Raw genomic sequence first — 21,847 nt, 5'->3', positions numbered from 1 at the left:
GCGCAGGCCGACAGGGCGAGCTGGGACGGGGCGGGGCAGGGGAGTCCTAGCAGCAGGACGAGCAGGGCAGGAATGTGGCATCTTGGCGGTGCTGGACAGCGGCGCGAGGTGAGCTAGGGCAGGGTGGTGGTAGGACGGCAGGGTGATGCAAGACGACGGGGCGAGCTGGGGTGGGGCAGTAGAGTCCTGACGGTGGGGCGAGCAAGGACGGGTAGTGGCGCAAGCCGAGGCAGCAAGGCAGGATGATGGTGTCCTAGCGGTGAGGAGAGCAGGGGTAGGGCGACGGCCCCTTGGTGGCAGGGTGAGTCGAGCTACGGGGGTTTGAGTAGGCGGGTGTTGGGTCAGATACTCATATATGTACATATGTATGTGAAGATATTAAGATTTTAAAGTAAAAGACTCACATGTCATAGATTTATACGGGTAAATGAATGTCACGAGTATGAATATACTTTATCATATTCGTACCTGTATAATCATTAAAATAATATATTTTTTCCACGAACATACCCGCAAGTATCAAATGCTACCTATGTCCTACCCTATTCATATATTAACCCACAAATAAACGAGTAATAATTACCATGCCTACATAGCACAGACACCTCACCTACGTAGCCCCTCGTTACAAATGTCCCTAGATGCCAACGGATAGACATACACCTCACCTACAAGGATTTCTAAACTACAGTAGTGATGGGCTATACAGTTTTACTACTGCCCACGACACAGGCACAATCCCAGAATGGAAGAAGGTACTAGCAAAGTAGTGCCTTGCTCCTGTCTGTGTCCTTCACCTGCGAAGCCCGGTCCCTCAGACAGTCAGACACACAGCCCCACTCCCACCCCAAAGCAGAGCATAGCAGTCTAGCAGGGCACGCGCGGGGGGTCCCCGTGGGCGACGTTAAATTGGCGCCATCGCGCGCGTTGCGTGCATCTCCACCATTACTACTGCCTCCTCCTTCCTCACCGCTCCCAAGTTCTACCAGCTTATCGCCAGCGGGGTAATCGCGCAGGCAGCCATGGGCAAGAAGCACGCCGGCGGTGGCGGCGGCGGCTGGTTCGCCGCCGTTAGGAAGGTGTTCCGGCCGTCCTCGTCGTCATCCGCCACCTCCTCCAAGAACAAGGACACCGTGCAAAACGGGAAAAAGGTAGGCATCCACCGATGTGATGGCATTATATAGCAGTTCTTTGCATCTCGGTTGGCATGGCATGTTGCGGTGATCATTCATGGCGAGTTGCGGTCATGGCAGAACGGGGCCAGCGAGGAGGAGACTACCAGTGGAACCGAGGAGCCGGAGGTGCTGCTGCTGGAGCACTTCCCGGCGTCCGAGACGTCGCTGGAGGTGAGCAACGAGGGCGGAGCAGTGGCGATGATGGAGGAGGAGGAGGAGGACGTCGACGAGGAGGTGGCCGGCGACATGGAGCGCGCGAGAGCGCTGGCGGCCGCGGCCGAGGCAGCGGTGGCTGCGGCTGAGGCAGCGGCGAGGGTGGTGAGGATGGCGGTGCACCGGCGCGCGTCGCGGGAGGAGCGCGCCGCCGTGCGCATCCAGGCCTACTACCGCGGATACCTGGTACGTGCGTGCCCAACCAGCTAGCCATACGTCTCCTTGATTGTCTCACGTGCATCAGAATTAACATACTCTACCTCGCAATAATCTTTATCTGCTTTAGACCTTGTGTGCTTGACCGATCTTAGATTCAAACCGAACATAGGATTCTCATTCTTATTATCACAAATCACAATTAAATGTCGAATGGCTTCAGAGTTTTTGATCCCTGGTCTTTAGTTTGAACGGGTGCCGACATTTGACGCGTATGAGCCGTCTCATCGGAAATCGGACTGCTCAGATCAGATACAGCCACATCTGGGCTCCTCAAAACAACTCCAGTTTTTCTCAATGCCACGTTATGCTTAAATTTGCATCATGTGTTCATCTGCATGGCAAGCATACATCATTGTTAAGATGTTCAGTTAGCTACCTTGCACTGATCGATCAGTACCAATTAAGGGGAAGTGCAATTTAGTTTTTTCATCCCGGTATGCCATTGGTATTAACATCGTTATTCAATGGCATAAGGCAAAATCTTTGATGTATTGGCATATGAGGGACGGGAATTTGATTTTTTTTTGGGCAGATCGTGAATTTTAATAATTTTCGATAGGATACAAAGAATTATCCCAAATATTAATGGTGAGAAATTAAAGGTGACTGGTCAGTGAGTAGGTGGTGAGCCCTTGTTTCTGACACAATGATTGGCAAGAGATCTGCTGTTAAAATCGGTGGCTGCTTTTGAGGTGACGAGTCTAGGTAGCTAAAATATTGCTAGAGACCCCGGCATCAAGATTGCCTGCTTGCTTACAGCGCAAGTAGAGAGATTTGCCGAGAATGACACGGTGACTTGGGGAGGAATCATGCATCAATTGCATCGGTGATTAGGTTTAGGTGAGTGTACGTCTTTGGGATCCACCACCTACCAAACCAGACCAACCGAGGTCAGTAAGTGCGCTTTTATGGTGTGCACGGCCTGTTCCATTTGTAGGTAGATCAGTTATGCTGGTGTGTGACTGTAAGAATGCCAACATGTACATCCTGCATATTTACATGTTGCTCTTCAACAGGGTAGGTATACAGTGTCTATTTGGGAGAGCTCATCGACTCGACCTCTCCTAGGCAAGGCAGACCCATAACATCCTGTGATCGTTAGTAATTTTTGGGATCCGGTTCATGTTTGATTGCTAGTTTTAAATAATTCAAGTTTTGATTCCAAATTCACGGTCCTATCTACGGCACTGTGAATTTCGGCGATCCAAAAAATTACTTTGAATTTCTCTTGTACAAAAAGAATTAATTAAATCTAGGATATATCCTGGTAGTACATGCCTCGATCCACTGTAGCAATATAGACCGAACCGCTAATTTGAATCGTTGTAGTATCGCTGTGAAGTGAACGACTGATGATCTCTTCACCTGCCACTGTAAAGAACTGGTAGTACGGTTATTACGGGGATAATTGTCTTGTTGTAGGTACATGGATCTAAGTGGAAATAAAATCTAGAATGATGCAACTTAGAAATTTCCTGAAGCGGGTGTTTTTTTGTAATCTAGCTTAAAGAAATTCCTTTTCTTCAAAAGAAAAATATGAATTACTTTTAAAGTAAAGACTAAATTTTGACCATGCAATTTCGTCTAGCTGTCTGCAGTATGCACGCCAATCTATAAGTGTTCAATTGCAATCAAACTACGAGCGCAAGGCAGCCCTGTGCACCGTGCACAGGAACTGGGACAGTGACAAGTCGTCGCGTGGAGCGGTCGAGGGACTTGTTTCCCCCTCCCGTGCATCTCTCTCCCTTCCCACCACCTGTTTTATCCTCTTTCCCAACAGAATCCCCGCTGCAGCAGTATAGGTCTAGCATCGTCGTTGTTGATTCTAGCACCTGGTGAAGGAAAGGAAAACTGCGATGGTGCGATAGTGGTGGAGGTGGTCCTGGTGCTCGCCTGGTCGGTGCCATCGGCGGCACAGCTCGACCTTGACGACGACGATGGTAACGTTCATGATTATAAAAAGATATTATCGATTTAAAATCTGCTTTATCGCTAGTTTTTGAAATAGCAGTAATAATTTATGATTATTACTGCTAGTTTATTATATGAATTGATAGTGATAATTATTATTATCATTTTATATAATAAATTAATAGTGATTATTGGATTCTCACTGCAGATTAATAATCTCTTACCCTAAAATTTAGTTATTGTCGACAAAAATATATTCAGAGAACAATATATATACACAAGCATATATACATACATAATTCATCATTCTAGCTCGACACATTTTATTCACAAATTATATATATATATATATATATATATATATATATATATATATATATATATATAGACATACACATACATACATAGACAATTCACATACCATTCACAAATATTGCTTGGTTAGTTGGGACAGAGCTTACTCTCTAACTCACAATGTATTTCAGATATTTAGAAACCTCAGGATTCACATGAAACATTCATGCAAAGGAAACAAATAAGCGGTTCAACCTCTCTTACTATCCGAAGTTGTAGAACTCAGCAAGTCCTGAATGATTATTGAAGGTTGCGCTCTATATACCGGCTCATAAAACTTATCTTTTGGGCTTACCACTTCATTATTGATGAACTCGATAAGTTGGTGGAGTAACTGGACGAAAATTTAACTTCATGCAAGCAATCACACAAGTAGAGTTTCTCTTCCTTGCTCAGAGTTTAGTAGGTCGTAGAAAGCCGCTTTTTCCAGGTGTCCAATTCTTGAGGATGTAGGTCTTTCTTGAATTTCATATCTTTTGGTTACATACGTGTTTGGAGTGTATCTTTTGTTTTACCTGGTATATCTATTAAGATACCAATCAAGTTATCAAACAGGTTCTTCTCGATGTGCATGACGTCGAGTGTGTGCCGAACCTCCAGGTCCTACCAATAAAGTAGGTCTCAAAATATTGATCTATTTTTCCACATAGGAGCTACTTTTTTACTCGGGAATTGTGTACTGCGTCGCACTTTTCTAATGACTACTCTAATACTTTTTACCATCTCAAATACCTATTTTCTTGCGCGAATCTTTGGAGCATGACCAGTCTCCCTTGTCCCATCAAAAGCTCTTGCTTTGATACCGTATGGATGATCTCGATGAAGGAACCTATAGTGATGCATGCAAACTATTACGAGAGTTCTTCAGCCACCGACCCATTATATCTTCCAAACACTAGACATATCCATTGTATTCTTTTATTGACTGTCTTGATAGGTTACCAAGAGCAGGCCAATCTTAGATTGTTACGAATAACATTGCACGTAGGGTGTAATTCTCATGTTTGTACTCATCTCATACTCGTATGCCATCGTTCCATATTATAAGAAGATCTTCAACCATTAGTTTGAGGTACACATCGATATCGTTGCCAGGATGATTTGAACCTTCGATCAGCAACGATATCATAAGATACTTCCACTTCATACACATATAAGTTGGAAGGTTATAGATACATAGAGTCATGGGCCTAGTGCTATGACTACTATTCATATTGCTAAAATAATTCATCCTATCTGTACTGAACACGAACCTTATATTCCTTACATCATGTGCGAATGTCTTCTTGTATTCTATCAATGTTCCTTCATTGCATGCCATAAGCAAGGTGTTTAAGCATTCTATTTTTCTTGTGCTCTTTGGTGTGCCATCGTGTAGGGATAGATGATGTTCTAAGAGAGAGGGTGAATTAGGACATTTCAAATTTATCAGCTCCAAAAACTTTATAAGATAAACCTATATCAGTTTATATCTAAATATGTTCTAAGTTTATCTAGCGTGTCTACTCTACTGCTATAAATGGTTTACAACCTATAACATATCCTAGCAAACTACTTAGAAAGGTAAACACGCAAAGGTAAATAGCAAGTATGTAAATGCGGAAGCTTAAGGAATGTAGAGAGAGCAAACTCGGCACAAATAAATTTTATCCTGTGGTATCGACAGCAAAAAGCCACCTCTAATCCATGTTGGAGTAGCCACCTAAGCTATTGCTCCCGATCGACACTCGATCACGACCCTTAGCCACCTAGGCCTCAAGTAGGTTGAGCCACCAAGCCACAAAGACAAGGCTCACCACAAGCCTCTCTTCTGGTCACTTGTTGTTGTCTTCACTTCGGAGCTTGAGCCACCAATATAAGGATTTCCGTGTCCCCGTACAAGCTTCTTGTCGTCGCTCCACACCAAGTTAGAGGGTTGACAAGCTTGAGCTATCAAGGCTCATGGTGCTAACGAGTCACCAAGACTTCAAGGCGTCGGAATAACACTTGGTACAAAGTGGGACTAGTCCTTGATACCCTCTCTTGGTAGGAATACCTAGTAACAACTCTGTCTAAGGCTAACATCACTAATCACTCCTTAATCTTGTGCTAATTGTCTTTGATGATCACTGTTAGAACTTTGGTGACTTGGATGTCTCCTCAGATGTATGTAAGCTTCTTTGGACTCCAACACACTCAAATGACCAAGTGCGTGGGGGTTATTTATAGCCTCAAACATGTGAACTAGTCGTTGCACCAACAGTAAAAAGACGGTGAACACTGGATGTTCCGGCGTTAACAATAGTACAAACACCGAAACATCCGGTGTGTACAGCAGTAGAAACTAGCCGTTGGGACTCCACTCAAACTCATTGAGAACACCAAATGTTCTGGTGTTATTTTTAACTTCATCACCGGACTATCTGGTGTGTAGACTTGAGCCAACCTAGCCACTTCTCTTGTGCATTGATCCGACGTGTATAAGCCTATGATCCTCGAACCATCTAGCGTGTACAACCAACTCCTCATCACTTCAAATCAACTTCTGGGAAATACTTTGGCGTAGTCAACTCTTCATCGTTGGATCAGAATGCTCCAACATGTACCAACGCCTCTGTGTCAGACCATACAGTGTGTACAATTATCCTAGGACTTGTCTAATTCAATCCAATCTTTGACCCACTTCGATGAATTCTTCATATGTTACATCCATAAGACCTACTAAAATATATACTTGGCAAATATGTTAGTTATGTTGACTATGTTGTCATTAATCACTAAAATCACATGCATACCCTAAAAGTGACATGTTTGCTACAATCTCCCCCTTTTTGTGATTGATTACAATACAACCAAAGCAAGTGGTAAATAATAAATGATACAAATTGTAAATTGCATAAATAATGAATGGCAACAATTGTAAAGTTCACAAGGTCTTACCACTTTGCTTGGATGCATGGTAAGAAAACCAATAATACTACTTATAAGGGAAGACCCCATCTTTATCACACCTTATTTTTACTTTCACTTTGTCCTCCTTTTGTTTTGACTGCCATGGAGACAATTCCCCCCTTTCTTCATCACTACTATCTCCCTTAATCGACCCATGCAAGAGCTGGTTACTTTGCGCACTTCTTGCCTTGATATGACTTGTAATACTTCCATGCGTGCTTCTTGCATCATGCTTCTTTCTTTATCAACAATCTTGTATTTTAATTTGGTCATCAAAATTCTCTCCATTTGTCAACAATCTCAAAAAGGCTATAAACACATGTTAAACTCAAGAAAAAACATCAGAATACACGGGAGAGATCTTCATGAACCATGATCTAATTAGATTATACCACTTGTAGGAATCCAATTGAAAGGATTATGTGGATAGCATTTGAAATAAAAAATATGGATCACAATTAATGAAAATCACATAATATGATCTAAACTTCCCTGATATGTATGCATACATATGATAAGACCTACTTGTGATGAATCACTTGTAGGTATATAACAATATAAGCACAACTAGAAAATATATAGAGATAAAAAATTTAAGCCATATTATGTATGGAGGTAGCTTAATTGAACAAATAAATTGACAATAATATCAATTGACGAATAAATATTGCATACTTTCAGAGACTTGTAGATACTTCACGAGACTATAAATGATACTACTTGAAACACATGTTAGTCTTAAAATCACAACCCATAAGAATGCTCCTCCTAAATGTGTGCATACAAGTGTCGAATACTTATAAGAGACATGTATTTGTCATTGATAATAATGAAAAGGGTACCCTATATGTTGGATTCATGACATATAAAGGATACCGGTTGTAGAAACATACCATGAAAAGAACCAACCGCTAATAAACCATGTAGGTTGCTCATGGGTTAGAGAGAAACACAAGCAACCTACCATATGAAAAACTACACTAGACATTGCAAGGAAATGAAATAAGGATAGGCAATCCTAGACAAGATAAAGGTACTAAATGAAAAATAAAAAGTATGAACAAAAATCTAGCTACAATTACCTATTTTACCTTTAAATGGGGGATTTGGGTATATGATGATTAAGTTCTTCATCAATGCGTTCAATTTTGTACGCTTGACTTCTTTGCTTTAACCTTCACTTTATCTTGTGCGTTAAGTCTCCAAATCCCCCAAGTTGACCCATGGACATCAAGTCTTTTTTGGAACCTAAACCGATTGGGATCCCTTTATGTTGATGATAACTTCCTTAGGCACCTAAATAGTTTGGTTTCACCTTCGGTCCTTTTGCCTAACCATGTGCCCAATCACTTTTCTATTATCTTTCTTCTTGAGCTTGTAGTGGTTGCTCTTGGCCTTATAGTTGATTTTAGTGTAGATGTTAGAGGTTTTATTTGATAGGTTCATCGTATTCTTCTTCTCCTTGGTCTCATTCTTAACTTGCTTATTTTGGAATGACTTGTGACATTCTTGATGACACTTGAAGCATGTCACGGTAGATCCATCCGTAAGCTTCTTCACCATATTATCACAGTTATCTTGATGAGATTGGATATGGTTCTTGCCCTTTAATCTTTCTAAGTCGTCTTTGAGCTTCTCCACTTCTTGTTTGAGCTCATCATTCTCTTATGTAATGAGATCATTACATAATTCTATAATAACATTTTCAACATATGTCTCATTGTAAAGGGATGAGGTAGATAGATCAATCAAATCATTACAATAAGTGAAAGCATCTACCTTAGAATTTAAATTAAAGAGAGAGACAGATTGCTTCAAATGGGTCTTAGGTTGAGATTCAATGCTCTCAAGTTTTACCTTAAGCTCTTCATGTTCCTTATTTAGTCATTAAAATTTGCTCAATAACTGTTTATAATTAGAAATAAAGGTAGCATGCATGTCATTAAGGGTATTAAATTTCTTAGTTCTTTAGTTTATTTCTTTAAGACCCTTTGTTGCTTATTGATCAATTCAAGAAATTCTTCTTACGAGGGTGAATCCTAATCGGATTCATCATCATTTACATCGTTTTTCCTACCTTTGCCCATAAGGCACTTATGTGATGATAACTTACGTGATGATAGAGGAGTGAATGATGAAGCTCTCATCACTTGAACTTGAATCTTCATCTTTACTCACCGATTTGAGACTTGCAAATGATTTGACTCTTCTCTTTGTCTTCCTCTTGTTCTTGATCTTCTTCCTCCTTTTGATATGATCAAATGTGTTGACCAAGTCTTTAGTGGACAATGAATAATTGATCTTAGCATTGATCCTCTTGATGTCCTTCTCCAATATTAAGATGAGCTTGGTGATCTTAGGGTCCATGTCTTCGTCATTTGATGTGTTTTGCTCATCTTCTTCATCCCTCTCTTCATCTTAATCACTATCATCTTTGTTTGAGCTTGATTTTTGCTCTTACCTTCTCATCTTCTCTTTTATGTGTGGGCAAGGAGCTTGCTTGCTTGTGATGACAAGGTTCTTGATATCAGATGAGGAACAAGTTTCAACCCCCATGTTTATTGTCATCCTATGGGTAATGATCTTGCTGAGTACTTGGTTTGAAGTCATCTTGCTAATGTTATTGTTGTCGTAGAAGATGGAGACAATTAACTTGTACTTTGGAAGAAGAGCCTGAAATATTCTTCTCACCACTTGACCATCTTCAATTGGCGTTAAACATAGCCCATTGATCTCATTGACAAGAATATTCAAACGTGAGTATATGTCATTAGCATTTTTATGGGCAAGTTATTTAATACTATTGAGCTTAGAGACTAGAACATGATATTTCTCATTGTGCACATCCTTTGTGCTTTCATATATTTTAATGAGGTTAGTCTAAATATCATATGCATTGGTAAGAAAATATACTCGATTGAATGCATAGATGGATAGAGAAGATAAAAAGATACTCTTCCCCAAGGTATCGAATTGTCCCTCCTTATTTGTGGGACGCTCCTTCATCCCCTTCTTAGTGACTCTCCAAACATCTAAACATCTGGCTTGAATAAAACAAGTTATTAGAATTTTTCACCGAGGGAAGTGTCATCAAAATGTGGAGCACTGCTGATATCCATCCCTACCCTAGACGTCACAACTCACTAGACGGTGAAGCCTAACTGATCAAAAGGAGATGTGATTAGCTGATCAAAAGCCTAGCTGTGGGACGTATCCTTTTGAAAGGTGTGAGCCCTTGCTCCGATATCAATTGTAAGGATCAGTGACGTTCTAAGAGGGGATGGTGAATTAGGACACTTAAAACTTATCGGCTCCAAAAAATATCACATGATAAACATATATCAATTTCTCTTACATGTGCTCTAGGTTTATCTAGTATGTCTACTCTACAGCTCAAAAAGGGTTTGTACCCTATAGCCAATCCTAACAAACTACTTAGGAAGGTAAATATGCAGAGGTAAATAGTAAGTATGGAAATGCAAAAACATAAAGAAGGTAGAGAGAGCAAACTCGACACAAATGATTTTTATCCCATGGTATTGATGGCATAAATGCCACTCCTAATCTATGTTAGACTAGGCACCTAGGCTATTGCTCCAGGTTGGCACCCGATCATGACCCTTGAGCCATCTAGGCCTCAAGTAGGTTGAGCGACCAAGCCACAAAGGCAAGGCTCACCACATACCTCTCTTCTGGTCACTCTTCTGGTCACTTGCCGCCATCTTCATTTCGTAGCTTAAGCCACCAAGATAAGTGTCTCCATATCCCCGTACAAACTTCTTGCTACCGCTCCACACCAAGTCAGATGGTTGATAAGCTTGAGCCACCAATGCTCACATGCCATCGAGTCACCAAGACTCCATGGCGCTAGCGTACCACTTGGTACGAGGTAGGACCACTTCTTAATCCCCTCTCTAGGTTGCAATACATAGCAACAACTCTCTCTAAGCCTAATATCACTAATCACTTCCTAATCTTGTACTAATTTCCTTGAAGGATCACTTTTAGCACTTTTTTGGTGGCTTAGATATCTTCTCAGATGTATGTGAGCTTCTCTGGACTCCAGCACACTCAAATGACCGAGTGAGTGGTATTTATAGCCTCAAACCCGTGAACTAACCGTTGCTCCAACGATCAAAAAGACTGTGAACACTGGATGTTCCGGTGTTAATAGGAGTACAAACACCAAAATATCCAGCGTGTAGAGCAGTAGAAACTAGCTATTGAAACTCCACTTAAACTTATTGAGAACACTGGATGTTCCGGTGTTACCTTTAATTCCATCACCGAGCTATCCGATGTTTAGACTTGAGCAAACTGAGCCACGTCTCTTGTGCATTTGTCCAGCATGTACAAGCCTCTGATTGCCGGACCATCCGGCGTGTACAACCAACTCTTCATCACTTGAAACTAACTTCTGAAAAATGCTCCGGCATAGCCAACTCTTTATCATCGGACCATCCGACATTTACAAAGCAGCCGAAAAGAATGCTTCGATGTGTACCAACGCCTTTGCGTCGGACCATCTGACGTGTACAATTGTCTTGTGACTTGTCCAATTCAATCTAATCTTTGTTCCACTTTGGTGGCTTTTTCATGTGTTGCATTCATAAGACCTACTAAATCATATACTTAACAAATTTATTAGCCTCATTGACTATATTGTCATTAATCACTAAAGTCACATATATGCATGCCTTAAAAGGCCATGTTCGTCGCATATTGCATCAACTGGGTATACCTTTTGTTCACAGACAATCGCTTCAAATGGAGGATTATAGGAAAATACCACACCACCTTAGCGGAGGGTCTTTCTTTTATGGTTCATCCCCACTTCATCATCATTGTTGTGCTGCTTGTACCATGCTGCTTTGCACACTGGACATGCATCCAATTCTACAAAATCTTTGCAATACAGTATGTAGTTGTTTGGACACATTTCCCTCTGGTAGCAAGTTACCCAAGAATTGTAACAACTTAGTTAAACTCTTATCTGATCAACCATTGCTAGCATTCAATTGCAGTAATGTTAGTACTGTATGTAACTTTATGTGCTCATCCTTATAGTTTAGGAACAAGGGTGTTTTATAATGCTCTATCATACGCTAAAAGTTTTGATGTTATCTCCCACTGGTGAAGTCTCCCTCTCCATTACATAACATCTGATATATGTCATGTTCATCATCATGGACCAAAGTATCATCGAACGTCAGCATATCGTTGTCTTCATCAGTCATCATATCGTTACCTTCGTCTTCTTCGACAGTGGGCTGCCCTTCATGTTCACTATCCTCATCTTCACCGTGCTTGGTCTAACAGATATAGCCAGGCTTGAAACTCCTTCGAAGCAAGTGTGTACGGATATGCTCTATGTTTGAAAACTGCTTCTCATTATTGCAACAGTGCGTGGACAACATATATAGTCATCATAATTATTTGACTTATATGCCACGAGAATGCTAAAAAAAGCTTCTATACCATTTAAAAACTCAGGGCCACTACGAACAATATTGTACATCCATATTGCTAAATAATGATAATTAAATTCATACCTAGAATATGAAAATCTAAAATCGATTATCTTAAATTCACTAAGTCTATTGAAACTCAAGCTCTTTCAAAATTCATCATCATGGAACAAGCATATATTTTCAAAATCTAGAGTAATCTAGCAAGTAAATCTAAGTACAAATAAAATATAGATGAACTTACTAACATATATAATGTATACTAAAATCGTTTATCTTAAATTCACTAAGTTAGTTGGAGCTCTAGCTCCTTCAAAATTTATCATCATAGAACAAACACTGATTTTTAAAATCTAGAGCAATCTAGCAAGTAAATCTAAGTATAAATAAAATATAGATAAATTTACTAACCTTAGATAAACTACGTCACGTGGATTTCTCTAAATTTTGAAACCTCACCACACAAGGTTGTCACAAAGAGCCGTTGAGTAGAATAGAGCTCATCCGTTCTGCTCGGGCTTGGAGCCCAGACAAGTGGTTATATACCATGACATATCACTGGCAGTTTTAGGAACTAACCGATAGTTATACTTCTAATATTACTTTCGGTCCATAACACCAACTATAACACTATCGGTTTGTAACAAAAATTGATGGTGATAGTACGTGTCACTATCTGTTCTTAGCAGGCTCAATGATTAATGGTCGTTAGAGTTTGTGAATTGATAGTGATACTTTATCATTAACGGTTATTTTTAAGTAGTAGTGAAAAAGATACAGATGAACTTCCTGTAATAACGGTGCTGAAGGAGTGTGAAGCACATGGTGCTAGGGGAAGCTCTGCGGCTATGAACAGGGGTGGACGTGGAGTTAGTGCAGCAGGGGACCGCCGCCGCCACTACGGCCACCGAGATCGATGCACACACCAGTGATCCCGCCACAAACACATCATTTTCCCCTCCCGTCTCTCTGAGCTTGGGTGCTCATTAGCATGTTCCTCTTAGCGGTAGCCTCGACAACCACCCCCACTTGCAACGGCAAGCATGACAGACCCCGCCGCCGCCAATATATGCTCCACGCTCGTCTTCCTCCGCTTGAGTGACGCATGGCTGCTTCTGCCCATATCAGCTATCGGTGGCTTGATGGAGCACCCCTGTTTGGGTTTTTTATTTGTTTATCTCGATTTGCTCTCAAATGTACAAATATTTCCTCTTAAATTTTGCATAAATTTGCTCTGGACCGTGCATAGAGTTGCTCTTTGAATTTTATACTAACTTTGCTCCTCAATTTTTTCCGTATTTGGCATGACTTTGCACATGGATTTGTCTCAATTCGCTTCCAAATTTGCCCACAATTTTCTTCTTTGAAATTTAATCTAGTTTTGAATTTAGTCTCGTATTTGCATCAGGTTGCTCACAAATTAAGATCAATTTGCTTTTTTGATTTTTATCTCATTTTTCTCGGGAAATTATGCTGGTTCAGTCAAAAATCACTGTAATTTTTTGCTACAATGTTTGTTCCCAAATTTCATACCACATTTCTGGCGAACTTTTTTCCTAAGGAGCGATACGAATTTGCCTTTAAATCTGTTCTAAATTTCTCTCAAACATATATATATATTTTTCAAATGATGTAATTTGCTTTTCGATTATAACTTCTCTTCTACCTCCAGAACCGTCACCGCCCACGCTAGACTAGTCCATGAAAGGAATACATTGCGTGCTTGCCCATGGGTTCGCCTGCTGCACGCAAGGAGTTCGAAGCGCTTGAGCCAAAATGGGAAGGTGGTGTCTGGGGAGAGTGCAAGCACCCAAATATAGAAAGAAAGAGGTGTGCGTCAGGGAGGACACTAGAGGAGGGGAAATAGACCATTATGTCCTCAGTTTCATTCTGCAATTTTTCTGTGAAAAATCTAACAAAAATTGCAGGCATGGGGAATAGAGCATTGCATCATTTTGCAAAATTTAGGATTGATCATAATCTATGCATGGAGACAAAAAATCATGAAGTGTGAAGATAGAGGCATAATGTCTTGGAGGCTAAATCACACATTCTCAGTGTCCAGCACACAACATCTAGAGTTAGGGTGTTCTAGAGACCAAACCACACATTTTAGGTGTCCTGGAGATAACTTTGCCAACTTTATAATATATTAGCGGTAAGATACATGCCAGATTGTAATATTGACTCACTGGTAGGATCAGAAGATACAATTTCATATTCTACATGGAATATTTTGATTCGCGATCCTACCGGAACATCTCCTATCTTATTCAGGATCTACGATTTTGACAAACTATTTATCTATGAAACATTAATGAACAATTTAGTCAACTGGAAGTTGCATTAGCTAGTAGTGATTCCTCCCTCGAAGAAAACTATGTATTTTGTATGTATTGGGTACATGTTATGTCGTGAAAATCCGCAGTTGAGCTATCTAAGCATCTCCATGAACTGTACTCAAATTTCATGCTTTCCCTGTTCGTTCGTTTCAGGCCCGGCGGGCCCTTCGTGCGCTGCGCGGCCTGGTGCGTCTGCAAGCGCTGGTGCGCGGTCACCAGGTGCGGCGGCAGGTGCACCTCACCATGCGCTGCATGCAGGCCCTCGTCCGAGCCCAGGCCCGCGTCCGCGCGCGCCGCATCACCCAACTCCCGCTTCTCCTCCTCCCGCCGTCGACCCCTGCAGCCAATGGCTCCTCCCCACTAGGAGCCGGACGAGGAGGACACTACCCTTTCCTCGAGTTGGCATTGGCAGGCGACCAAGATGTCAGTGACGACGGCGTGGTGGCGGACGTGCTGCAGCAGCAGCGAAGCGGGAGCAGGGGCAGGCTTGGTTTTGGCAGCGGCTACGACAACGGCGGCGGAAGGAGCCCTTCAGCGGGCTGGGACGGGAGCAGCCGCACCCTGGAGGACGCCAGGGCCGAAGGCGCGCGCCGGCACGACGCCGCCGCACGACGGGAGCGGGCGCTCGCTTACGCCTACGCCTACAAGCAGGTGCGTCATCTGCGGCGTGATGGCGCCGATGTTGACATGGATGAATTTGCGTTTGCTTCGATCTGACGAACTTTTGCATGATTGAACAGCGGCAGTGGCTGCGGCAAGAGGACGGAAAGGCCGGCCTCGGTTTCCACTGGCTGGAGCGCTGGATGGCAGCGACGCAGGCGCAGCAGCAGAACGCGTCGGACCACGCCAAGACGTACAACGGCGCTGCCACCAGGACGACGTCCGACGTGACGGCAGCTGTTGCTTTGGCCGGCGGTATGTCCGAGAAGGCTGTGGAGATGGACACGTCGTTCCGGAGCCCACTGAACCCGGTCGCCACGACGCACGGGCGGCCACCGACGATCCCAGGCTACATGGCCGCGACGCGGTCGGCGCGTGCCAAGGCGCGCACGGCGCAGCCGTCGGATACACCGACGCACGTCAGGACCCATTCCGGCGGTCTGCTTGCCGGGGACACGTTGAGCTCGGGCCAGAGCGCGAGCCATAACGGCGGTGCACTCGCCGAGTACAGCCCGGACTCGAGCTGCACAGGGGAGTGGACGCCGCCACGGCTCGGCGTCGGCGTGCGGCCCGGCAGGGTGACCTATACTTGAGTATGGCATCCAAGGCAATGTCTGGCATCTCCGTGGAGTGCGCTGTGTATGTTGTTAAGGTGCTTCTTGACTAATTTTGCAATGTTTGTTTTTGATATTGTATAGCTTGCGTGCTTGTGTATGTGTGTGACCGATGTCTTCTGTAAAAGTTCTGAATACTGGTTCAAAACGATTGAGAATAATAAGTTGAGAATTTCAGCTATGTTATGTTATGGCTGAAATAAGATCGAAAGCTTATCACATTCGTTTGACAAATTGTGTTTTGCTATTTGTATGTTGCCTGGTATATTTTTTCTGAAGTCCAAACTAATTGTGGTGACCTTTCAATTTGTTTGGATACTGCAATGATATCTGATTAGATGTTGATTTTGATCCAATGGTGTATGAAGCTTCGGTTCAACCATTCCTTTTAAGTGGGAATTTGGAAATGCTTATTTACTGCCATTTATACGTCTATCCGCTACTGATATTGTTTACCAGTTCAGAGTTCAGATGTGTAGAATATATGCAACCGAGGAAGCATTGCTGTCACCGGAGTTCATAGAAGCCCAAATAATATTGTATTTACCAACCATTGCAAGTGAATAACTCTTTTACCGCCTTTGAATAATCAGGTGTGCCCTTTCTGCTTTCATCTTTTTGTGCAAGCAGGAAACACAGAGCATCTGACGAGACAAGTGCACTTCATTTGTATGGCACTACAATACACATCCTCACTGGATTGCAGAAAATGACTTGTCTCCCACACTGACAAAACCAGGGGACAAGATAGAAAACAATTCCTTGGAGGACAGTCTGAAGTCTCTAACCTTCGCAATAACAATCTTGCCGAAAGTATCATATGACTCTATCTCTTTCAATGCACACTTCCCGAGGAATGAATGAATGGGATTGTAATCGTTCACCAACTAATTGATCTGCAGAAAAGGTTTCCTAGTCAGCTCGTCTACCAATAGCAACTTTAGAACTTAAATAAAGACAACAAGGAGATCAATCAGAATAGAGGGCGTCACACATTTACCTATAAGGTGAAATCTGAGACCCTCACAGGCTTTAAAATTCTTAGGACTCTCCTTGCATGCTCAAGAATAATATAGAATGCTCCAAAGAAGAAGAGCAAGATAAGGTGCAGCTTTCCGAGTAGATTATATGTAAACACGAGGTAATTCACGCTGTTATCATCTCGTTTCACAAGAGAACAAGCTGATCCAGTCAAAAGTGGACCTGGTTTTCACAAGAGATCAGAAATTACTTCAGTTATCTAGCTAAGGAAAAAGATTTCATATTTGAAGTCTTGGTATTCTTATAGGCTCCATTCAAGATGAGATTTACTAGTACATACCATCGGACTTCTTAGGAAGGTTTGACCACTCCCCTAGCTCTGTGTTTGATTTTGATGCCTTTATCATCTCCATGAGGGACATATTAACCTGCAAGGGACCTTGTCAGTTAAAACTTAAGCTACACTAGCTCTGTAGCTACATAAATCACAATATTTTTCAGGATAATCTGGAGAAGTATAGTGAGAAAATCAACAAATAGGGAACTCTGACAAATGCTATGTTTACCTCAGTCGGTCTTTCATGGCTCACTAGGTGGCCTCCATGGAGCTCAACCAGCTTGGCAGCAGGCTGGAGCTTCTCTGAAAGCCTCCTTGCATGATACAACTGAGCAACAACATCATCCCTAATGAAATGTCACCATATAGGAGATCAGTACATCGTGTGAATCAATGGAAAATAATGGATTAGCTGATCATTCAGTTACCTGCCATGAATAATTAAAACAAGGAAACCTGCTGATCGAATCCTGTCTAATTCTTTCGGTGAGAGCTTATGTGTCCAGCAAGCATTCATTTGCCCCTCAAATCCTTGTTTGGATTGCATGCCACCTGATGACAAACCTTTCACATAGTCCTGAGAAGAAGTCATACTCAGTCAGATATGCGTATACGACAAATGGCATGTTCAAGATCTTTGGGTTGTTTTGCATCTCTAGCTTCTAGGCATTCTTTTTCAGGCTACTACTTCAGCTGTCTCATTTTCGTTACAACTGAATCTAGTCTCATACTACAGATCAAGAATCCCATGCTCATTATTTACGACAGAAATTAATTATGTCAACAAATATGGGTTCGAGTTCACTCCCTTCACTGTGACAACCACAACTATGAATGCATGCTACCTTGTCCTACAAGGCTACAAGGGTTCATAACTTCTTACCTGGTAAAGCATTTGCCGTCTGGTACTTGATCCAATAGCTTCCTCAAGGTATTCCTACAGCGTGATATGATTTGTAAATTAGTTTTCTTTTGCATATAAGCAGGCCATACTTTCAAAGAAAAAAAATCAGTGATCACCAACCCTCGTATAATGGACTTCAAGATCGACAATAGCTCTCTGCTCAGGAGTTCTTGCTCTTAGGAAACGGCATGCGAGAGATATCGTGTGCCAATCAACCTGGAAAGGAAAATATCATTTGACATTAGGAGCAGGTTGCTTTATTATTTGTTCTATCTATAAATAAAAAGGGGTGAGACAAAGAAAGTAGTTGTTCACCAAACATTACCTTTGACAATGTCTAAATGATATTGAAGAGTTCAATGCAAACTTGTTACAAAGAACGTTAACTGTTTTTATAAGTTCTAAAATACACAATGTCAGACCTCAATTACGATCTAAACTTCGAGGAAAAATGCCTAACGAAGGCAAGATTATGTTCATGTATGTAGTGTTCTGAATTCTAACCCAGCTTAAAGAACCCAACAAATCATTATAACTTGTAGATATGTATGTACAAGAAGGCAACGAGCTTTATCCATTTTCTATCAACATAGTTTTCTCAAATTTAGTGTAGCTAAAGATGTCACTCTCATGTTCGAAAATATCCTATTCTCCCACCAAATATCAATAGCTCGAAATAAAAAGGTAAATCAAATTTGTTGTTTGTCTAGCAGAGAAGTCCGCATTGTACCACTGAAATTAAAGCTGTCAACAAGAAATTTCTCCCTTGTTTCCCTTCCACATGGCAAAGTTAGTACCAATTGTTGATTCTAGCCAATTTTGACTCTTCCTCTTTGTTCCAGTCGACGTCTGCTTGCAGAGTTTGATTAATTTTTTAATTTATCATGTTTCGGCCGATTTTTTCGACCCAATAATTGGCCATCCAGAAGCTGGAGAATCAAAAAGCAACGGTTGACATGCAACAAAAACTGTTGAAATACACGTCCATCTGATTGTGACTGAAGTCTCAGACAAATGGAGCTTTTCTGAACCGGTACAGAAAAAGGCTAAAAGGTGATACGATTTGCGGTATCTGTATGACTGGGCGACCACGCCTACCTTTGGGATGCACTGGTAGCCTCCTCCGGTGGTGCTGAGCAACGCCAGCGATGCGATCCGGTCCGGTGCAATCGCGGCCAATTTTGACGCTATCATGGATCCTGTTTCAGATACAGTTTGTCAGGCGATGCTCATAAGCTCAGAATCATCAGCAAGACCAATGACCATTGAAGACAGACTGTCTCACCCATGGAGTGCCCGAAGACATGCGCCTTTCGCCATCCCAGGTGATCCATGAGCGCTAGCGCGTCTCTCGCCATGATCACTGTCCTGCAAAGGATTGAACAGAACAATGTCGTTAGGAATATTGGGCTTGGGAAAGGGAACCAAGCAAACAGAACGAGTGGAGAAGGATAAAAGATGGAAAGGTTATGTTCGCACGTGTACTGCGACTTTTGTGCCGGCACAGAGCTGCGGCCCATGCCGCGGTTATCGAAGCAGCACACCTCAACGCCCTCCGACGCGCCGTCGCTGCCGGAGTCGTCGGCCGGAGACTCCTCGTCGACGGGGTCCACGGCGCCCGTCAGGCCCTTCACCTGCGGGGCCCACGACTCGTACGTGCCCGCGAATCCTGCGTTCCACACATTCCTCCTGGTTAGGAAAGCAGTTCCATCCTTTTTGACCGGCGACTCACAACGCCAGAATTGATCAATTGAATCGCCGCCGCCGTGCAGGGGGGGGGGGGGGAGAAAAATCAAATCTCAAACTTTTTTTCCTTGTTCAGGTTGAGAGAATCAGGGGGGAAAGCAGGAATAAAAATTCGGAATGCTACAATACGAATCTCAAATTTGTTTGCTCGAAAGATTGTGAAAATGATTTTGCTCGAAACATTGTACAAACGAAGGAAGGGGGTAAAAAGAGAAGACAAGAATGAGCAAGTGGCGGCGTACCGATGATGAGGAGGACCTTGGTGGCGCCGTGGCCGTAGCGCTGGTAGAAGATCCGCACTTCCTCGTCGCCGGCGGCGGCCGCTGTCACCACGCAGTACGGCATCCTCCTCCTCGCTCCAGAAAACAACAAGAACAGCAGCAGTAGCCGGGACTACCTTCCTCTCCTCTCGCTGGTGCCTTCCTCGATCACTCCGCCGATATCATCATCAACCAGAACTCGGAATCGGAGGAGAACAAGACGAGGCTTTATTTGTAGCGACTCGCCCGGCCGCCTCGACCAATCGGATAACTGAATGCTGGAGCGAGGCGGACACGGAGACGGAGGAACGGAGGCACGAGCTGGATTTATACCAGTCGATTGACAGGGGAACACGAAGACGACGCGGTATTCGAGTTCGAATAAAAGAAGGGTTTTTTTTTTGCGACTTAAAATAAGGGGATTTTGATGTCAAACAATGGTTTGACCCTTTATAACGGGTGAGGTGCTGTGGGACCGGCCTTAGGGACTATATATGAGCAGTGGGGCCGGTGCTGAGACTGGTTCAAGTCTTGGCACGCCCATTCAAATTTGGAAGCGGCTAACCTACTCTTTGCTGACACATCAGAAAAGAAAATGCATACTCTTTGTGGACTAATATACACTCTTACTACGTGACTACACGATCCCCCATTTTTCTTCTCATTTCGAGGGGTTCAGGAGACCCCAAATTGAATGGAGATATATTAGGTGCAAATAGATTATCATGGTGTAAATGTGCAAACAATGGATGACAACTATCTAGCAGATTACGTCTAGGTGGGCAGGATTGCCTCATCTAATAAAGTAGACATTTGTGTCTAAGTGGGATGATAGGATGAACATTACCTTTTAGATCAGAATTTGGGGGTGGGAGTTTGCTGTTTGTACCTTTGTACTAGATAGTCCGTTTGCACCTAGTATTTCCCCAAACCAAATAACTAGGTCGAATCTATGACAAGATTGTTGAAGTTTAAGTAAATTATGGGGCATTCGTTTTTTTCCACTGGTGACCTTCGGATAGCATCTCATTTGCCACCTTACCCCACATACATAGACTCAGGGTGGCTCGTATGTTATCTTCAGTAGCAATTGTTATTTTGTAAGGGTGACAACTGAGCAATTATCCTGTAAATTATCTATTTTTTCTCATTAGCTTAGTTTTTTTTGATAAATTGGTTAATACATCTAGCTCAATTGGTATCATGGTCAGATGTCTCAAGTTCGAGTACTCGTGGGTGCAATTAAATAAAAAATTATAGTCGACTTCTACTTCCACGTCTGAGGCTTGAGAGTGTCTTCATATGAGGGGAATGTTAGAAGTATAAGTTAATTGTCTATTTTTTCAATAGCTTCGTCTTTTGGTTAAATTAATTAGTACATACATCTCAATAAAGATAAGTACACAAAAGAGACCCACCTCAAAATGTTCATTAGTGGGACTCGAATCACGGCCATTAGTCAAAACACACGGGAAACATACTGCTACGTCCTTTTTTTTTTGGTAGATATGAATATGCACTACGTTCGCTAATCGAAATTATCTTGACTAAAATCTTGTTCAAAAAAGCTTAGCACTTCACTATTTCCCGTGGCTAGTAAATAATTTACGTTGTAAATTTATGCATAATTAACTATTGAAGGTTATGCATAACCTTTGTTGTGGTTTTCGAGACCAAACAATATAATTACTGGCTCGGTCGGTTAAAAAAAATAGAATTACTGGTCATTATT

At 42.4% G+C, this 21,847-nt stretch overlaps 2 protein-coding genes across 2 annotated transcripts; one reads left to right on the top strand and one right to left on the bottom strand.

Annotated features, from left to right (window-relative positions):
• The first annotated feature begins 889 nt into the window (after positions 1–889).
• On the top strand, positions 890–16,103 carry LOC133922246 (protein IQ-DOMAIN 21-like). Its single transcript, XM_062367486.1, has 4 exons — positions 890–1,151; positions 1,254–1,574; positions 14,767–15,264; positions 15,354–16,103. The coding sequence occupies exons 1-4, from the start codon at positions 1,023–1,025 to the stop codon at positions 15,864–15,866; spliced, it is 1,461 nt and encodes a 486-aa protein (XP_062223470.1). The 5' UTR covers positions 890–1,022; the 3' UTR covers positions 15,867–16,103.
• A 306-nt stretch (positions 16,104–16,409) lies between these two features.
• Positions 16,410–20,459, bottom strand: LOC133922247 (uncharacterized). Its single transcript, XM_062367487.1, has 11 exons — positions 20,098–20,459; positions 19,589–19,778; positions 19,395–19,477; positions 19,208–19,308; positions 18,230–18,325; positions 18,089–18,142; positions 17,634–17,782; positions 17,435–17,552; positions 17,209–17,296; positions 16,888–17,090; positions 16,410–16,783 (listed from the first exon to the last, which is right to left on the bottom strand). Exons 1-10 carry the CDS (start codon positions 20,198–20,200, stop codon positions 16,888–16,890), a joined length of 1,185 nt encoding a protein of 394 aa, XP_062223471.1. The 5' UTR covers positions 20,201–20,459; the 3' UTR covers positions 16,410–16,783.
• Between the last annotated feature and the right edge of the window lie 1,388 nt (positions 20,460–21,847).

This window comes from Phragmites australis, chromosome 6 (assembly GCF_958298935.1).
Source record: "Phragmites australis chromosome 6, lpPhrAust1.1, whole genome shotgun sequence".
In the NCBI taxonomy this organism is placed as follows: domain Eukaryota; kingdom Viridiplantae; phylum Streptophyta; class Magnoliopsida; order Poales; family Poaceae; genus Phragmites; species Phragmites australis.
The sequence above is the reverse complement of the archived record's forward strand: the minus strand, read 5'-3'. Positions and strand labels throughout refer to the sequence as shown.

Coding starts and splice junctions, on each gene's coding strand:
- LOC133922247 (XM_062367487.1), bottom strand. CDS start 20,200: ATGCCGTACTGCGTGGTGACAGCGGCCGCCGCCGGCGACGAGGAAGTG. Junction 18,326..19,207: donor GCTACCAGTGCATCCCAAAG/GTAGGCGTGGTC, acceptor TTTCCTTTCCAG/GTTGATTGGCACACGATATC. Junction 17,297..17,434: donor GCCATGAAAGACCGACTGAG/GTAAACATAGCA, acceptor GGTCCCTTGCAG/GTTAATATGTCCCTCATGGA.
- LOC133922246 (XM_062367486.1), top strand. CDS start 1,023: ATGGGCAAGAAGCACGCCGGCGGTGGCGGCGGCGGCTGGTTCGCCGCC. Junction 1,575..14,766: donor CCTACTACCGCGGATACCTG/GTACGTGCGTGC, acceptor CGTTCGTTTCAG/GCCCGGCGGGCCCTTCGTGC. Junction 15,265..15,353: donor ACGCCTACGCCTACAAGCAG/GTGCGTCATCTG, acceptor ATGATTGAACAG/CGGCAGTGGCTGCGGCAAGA.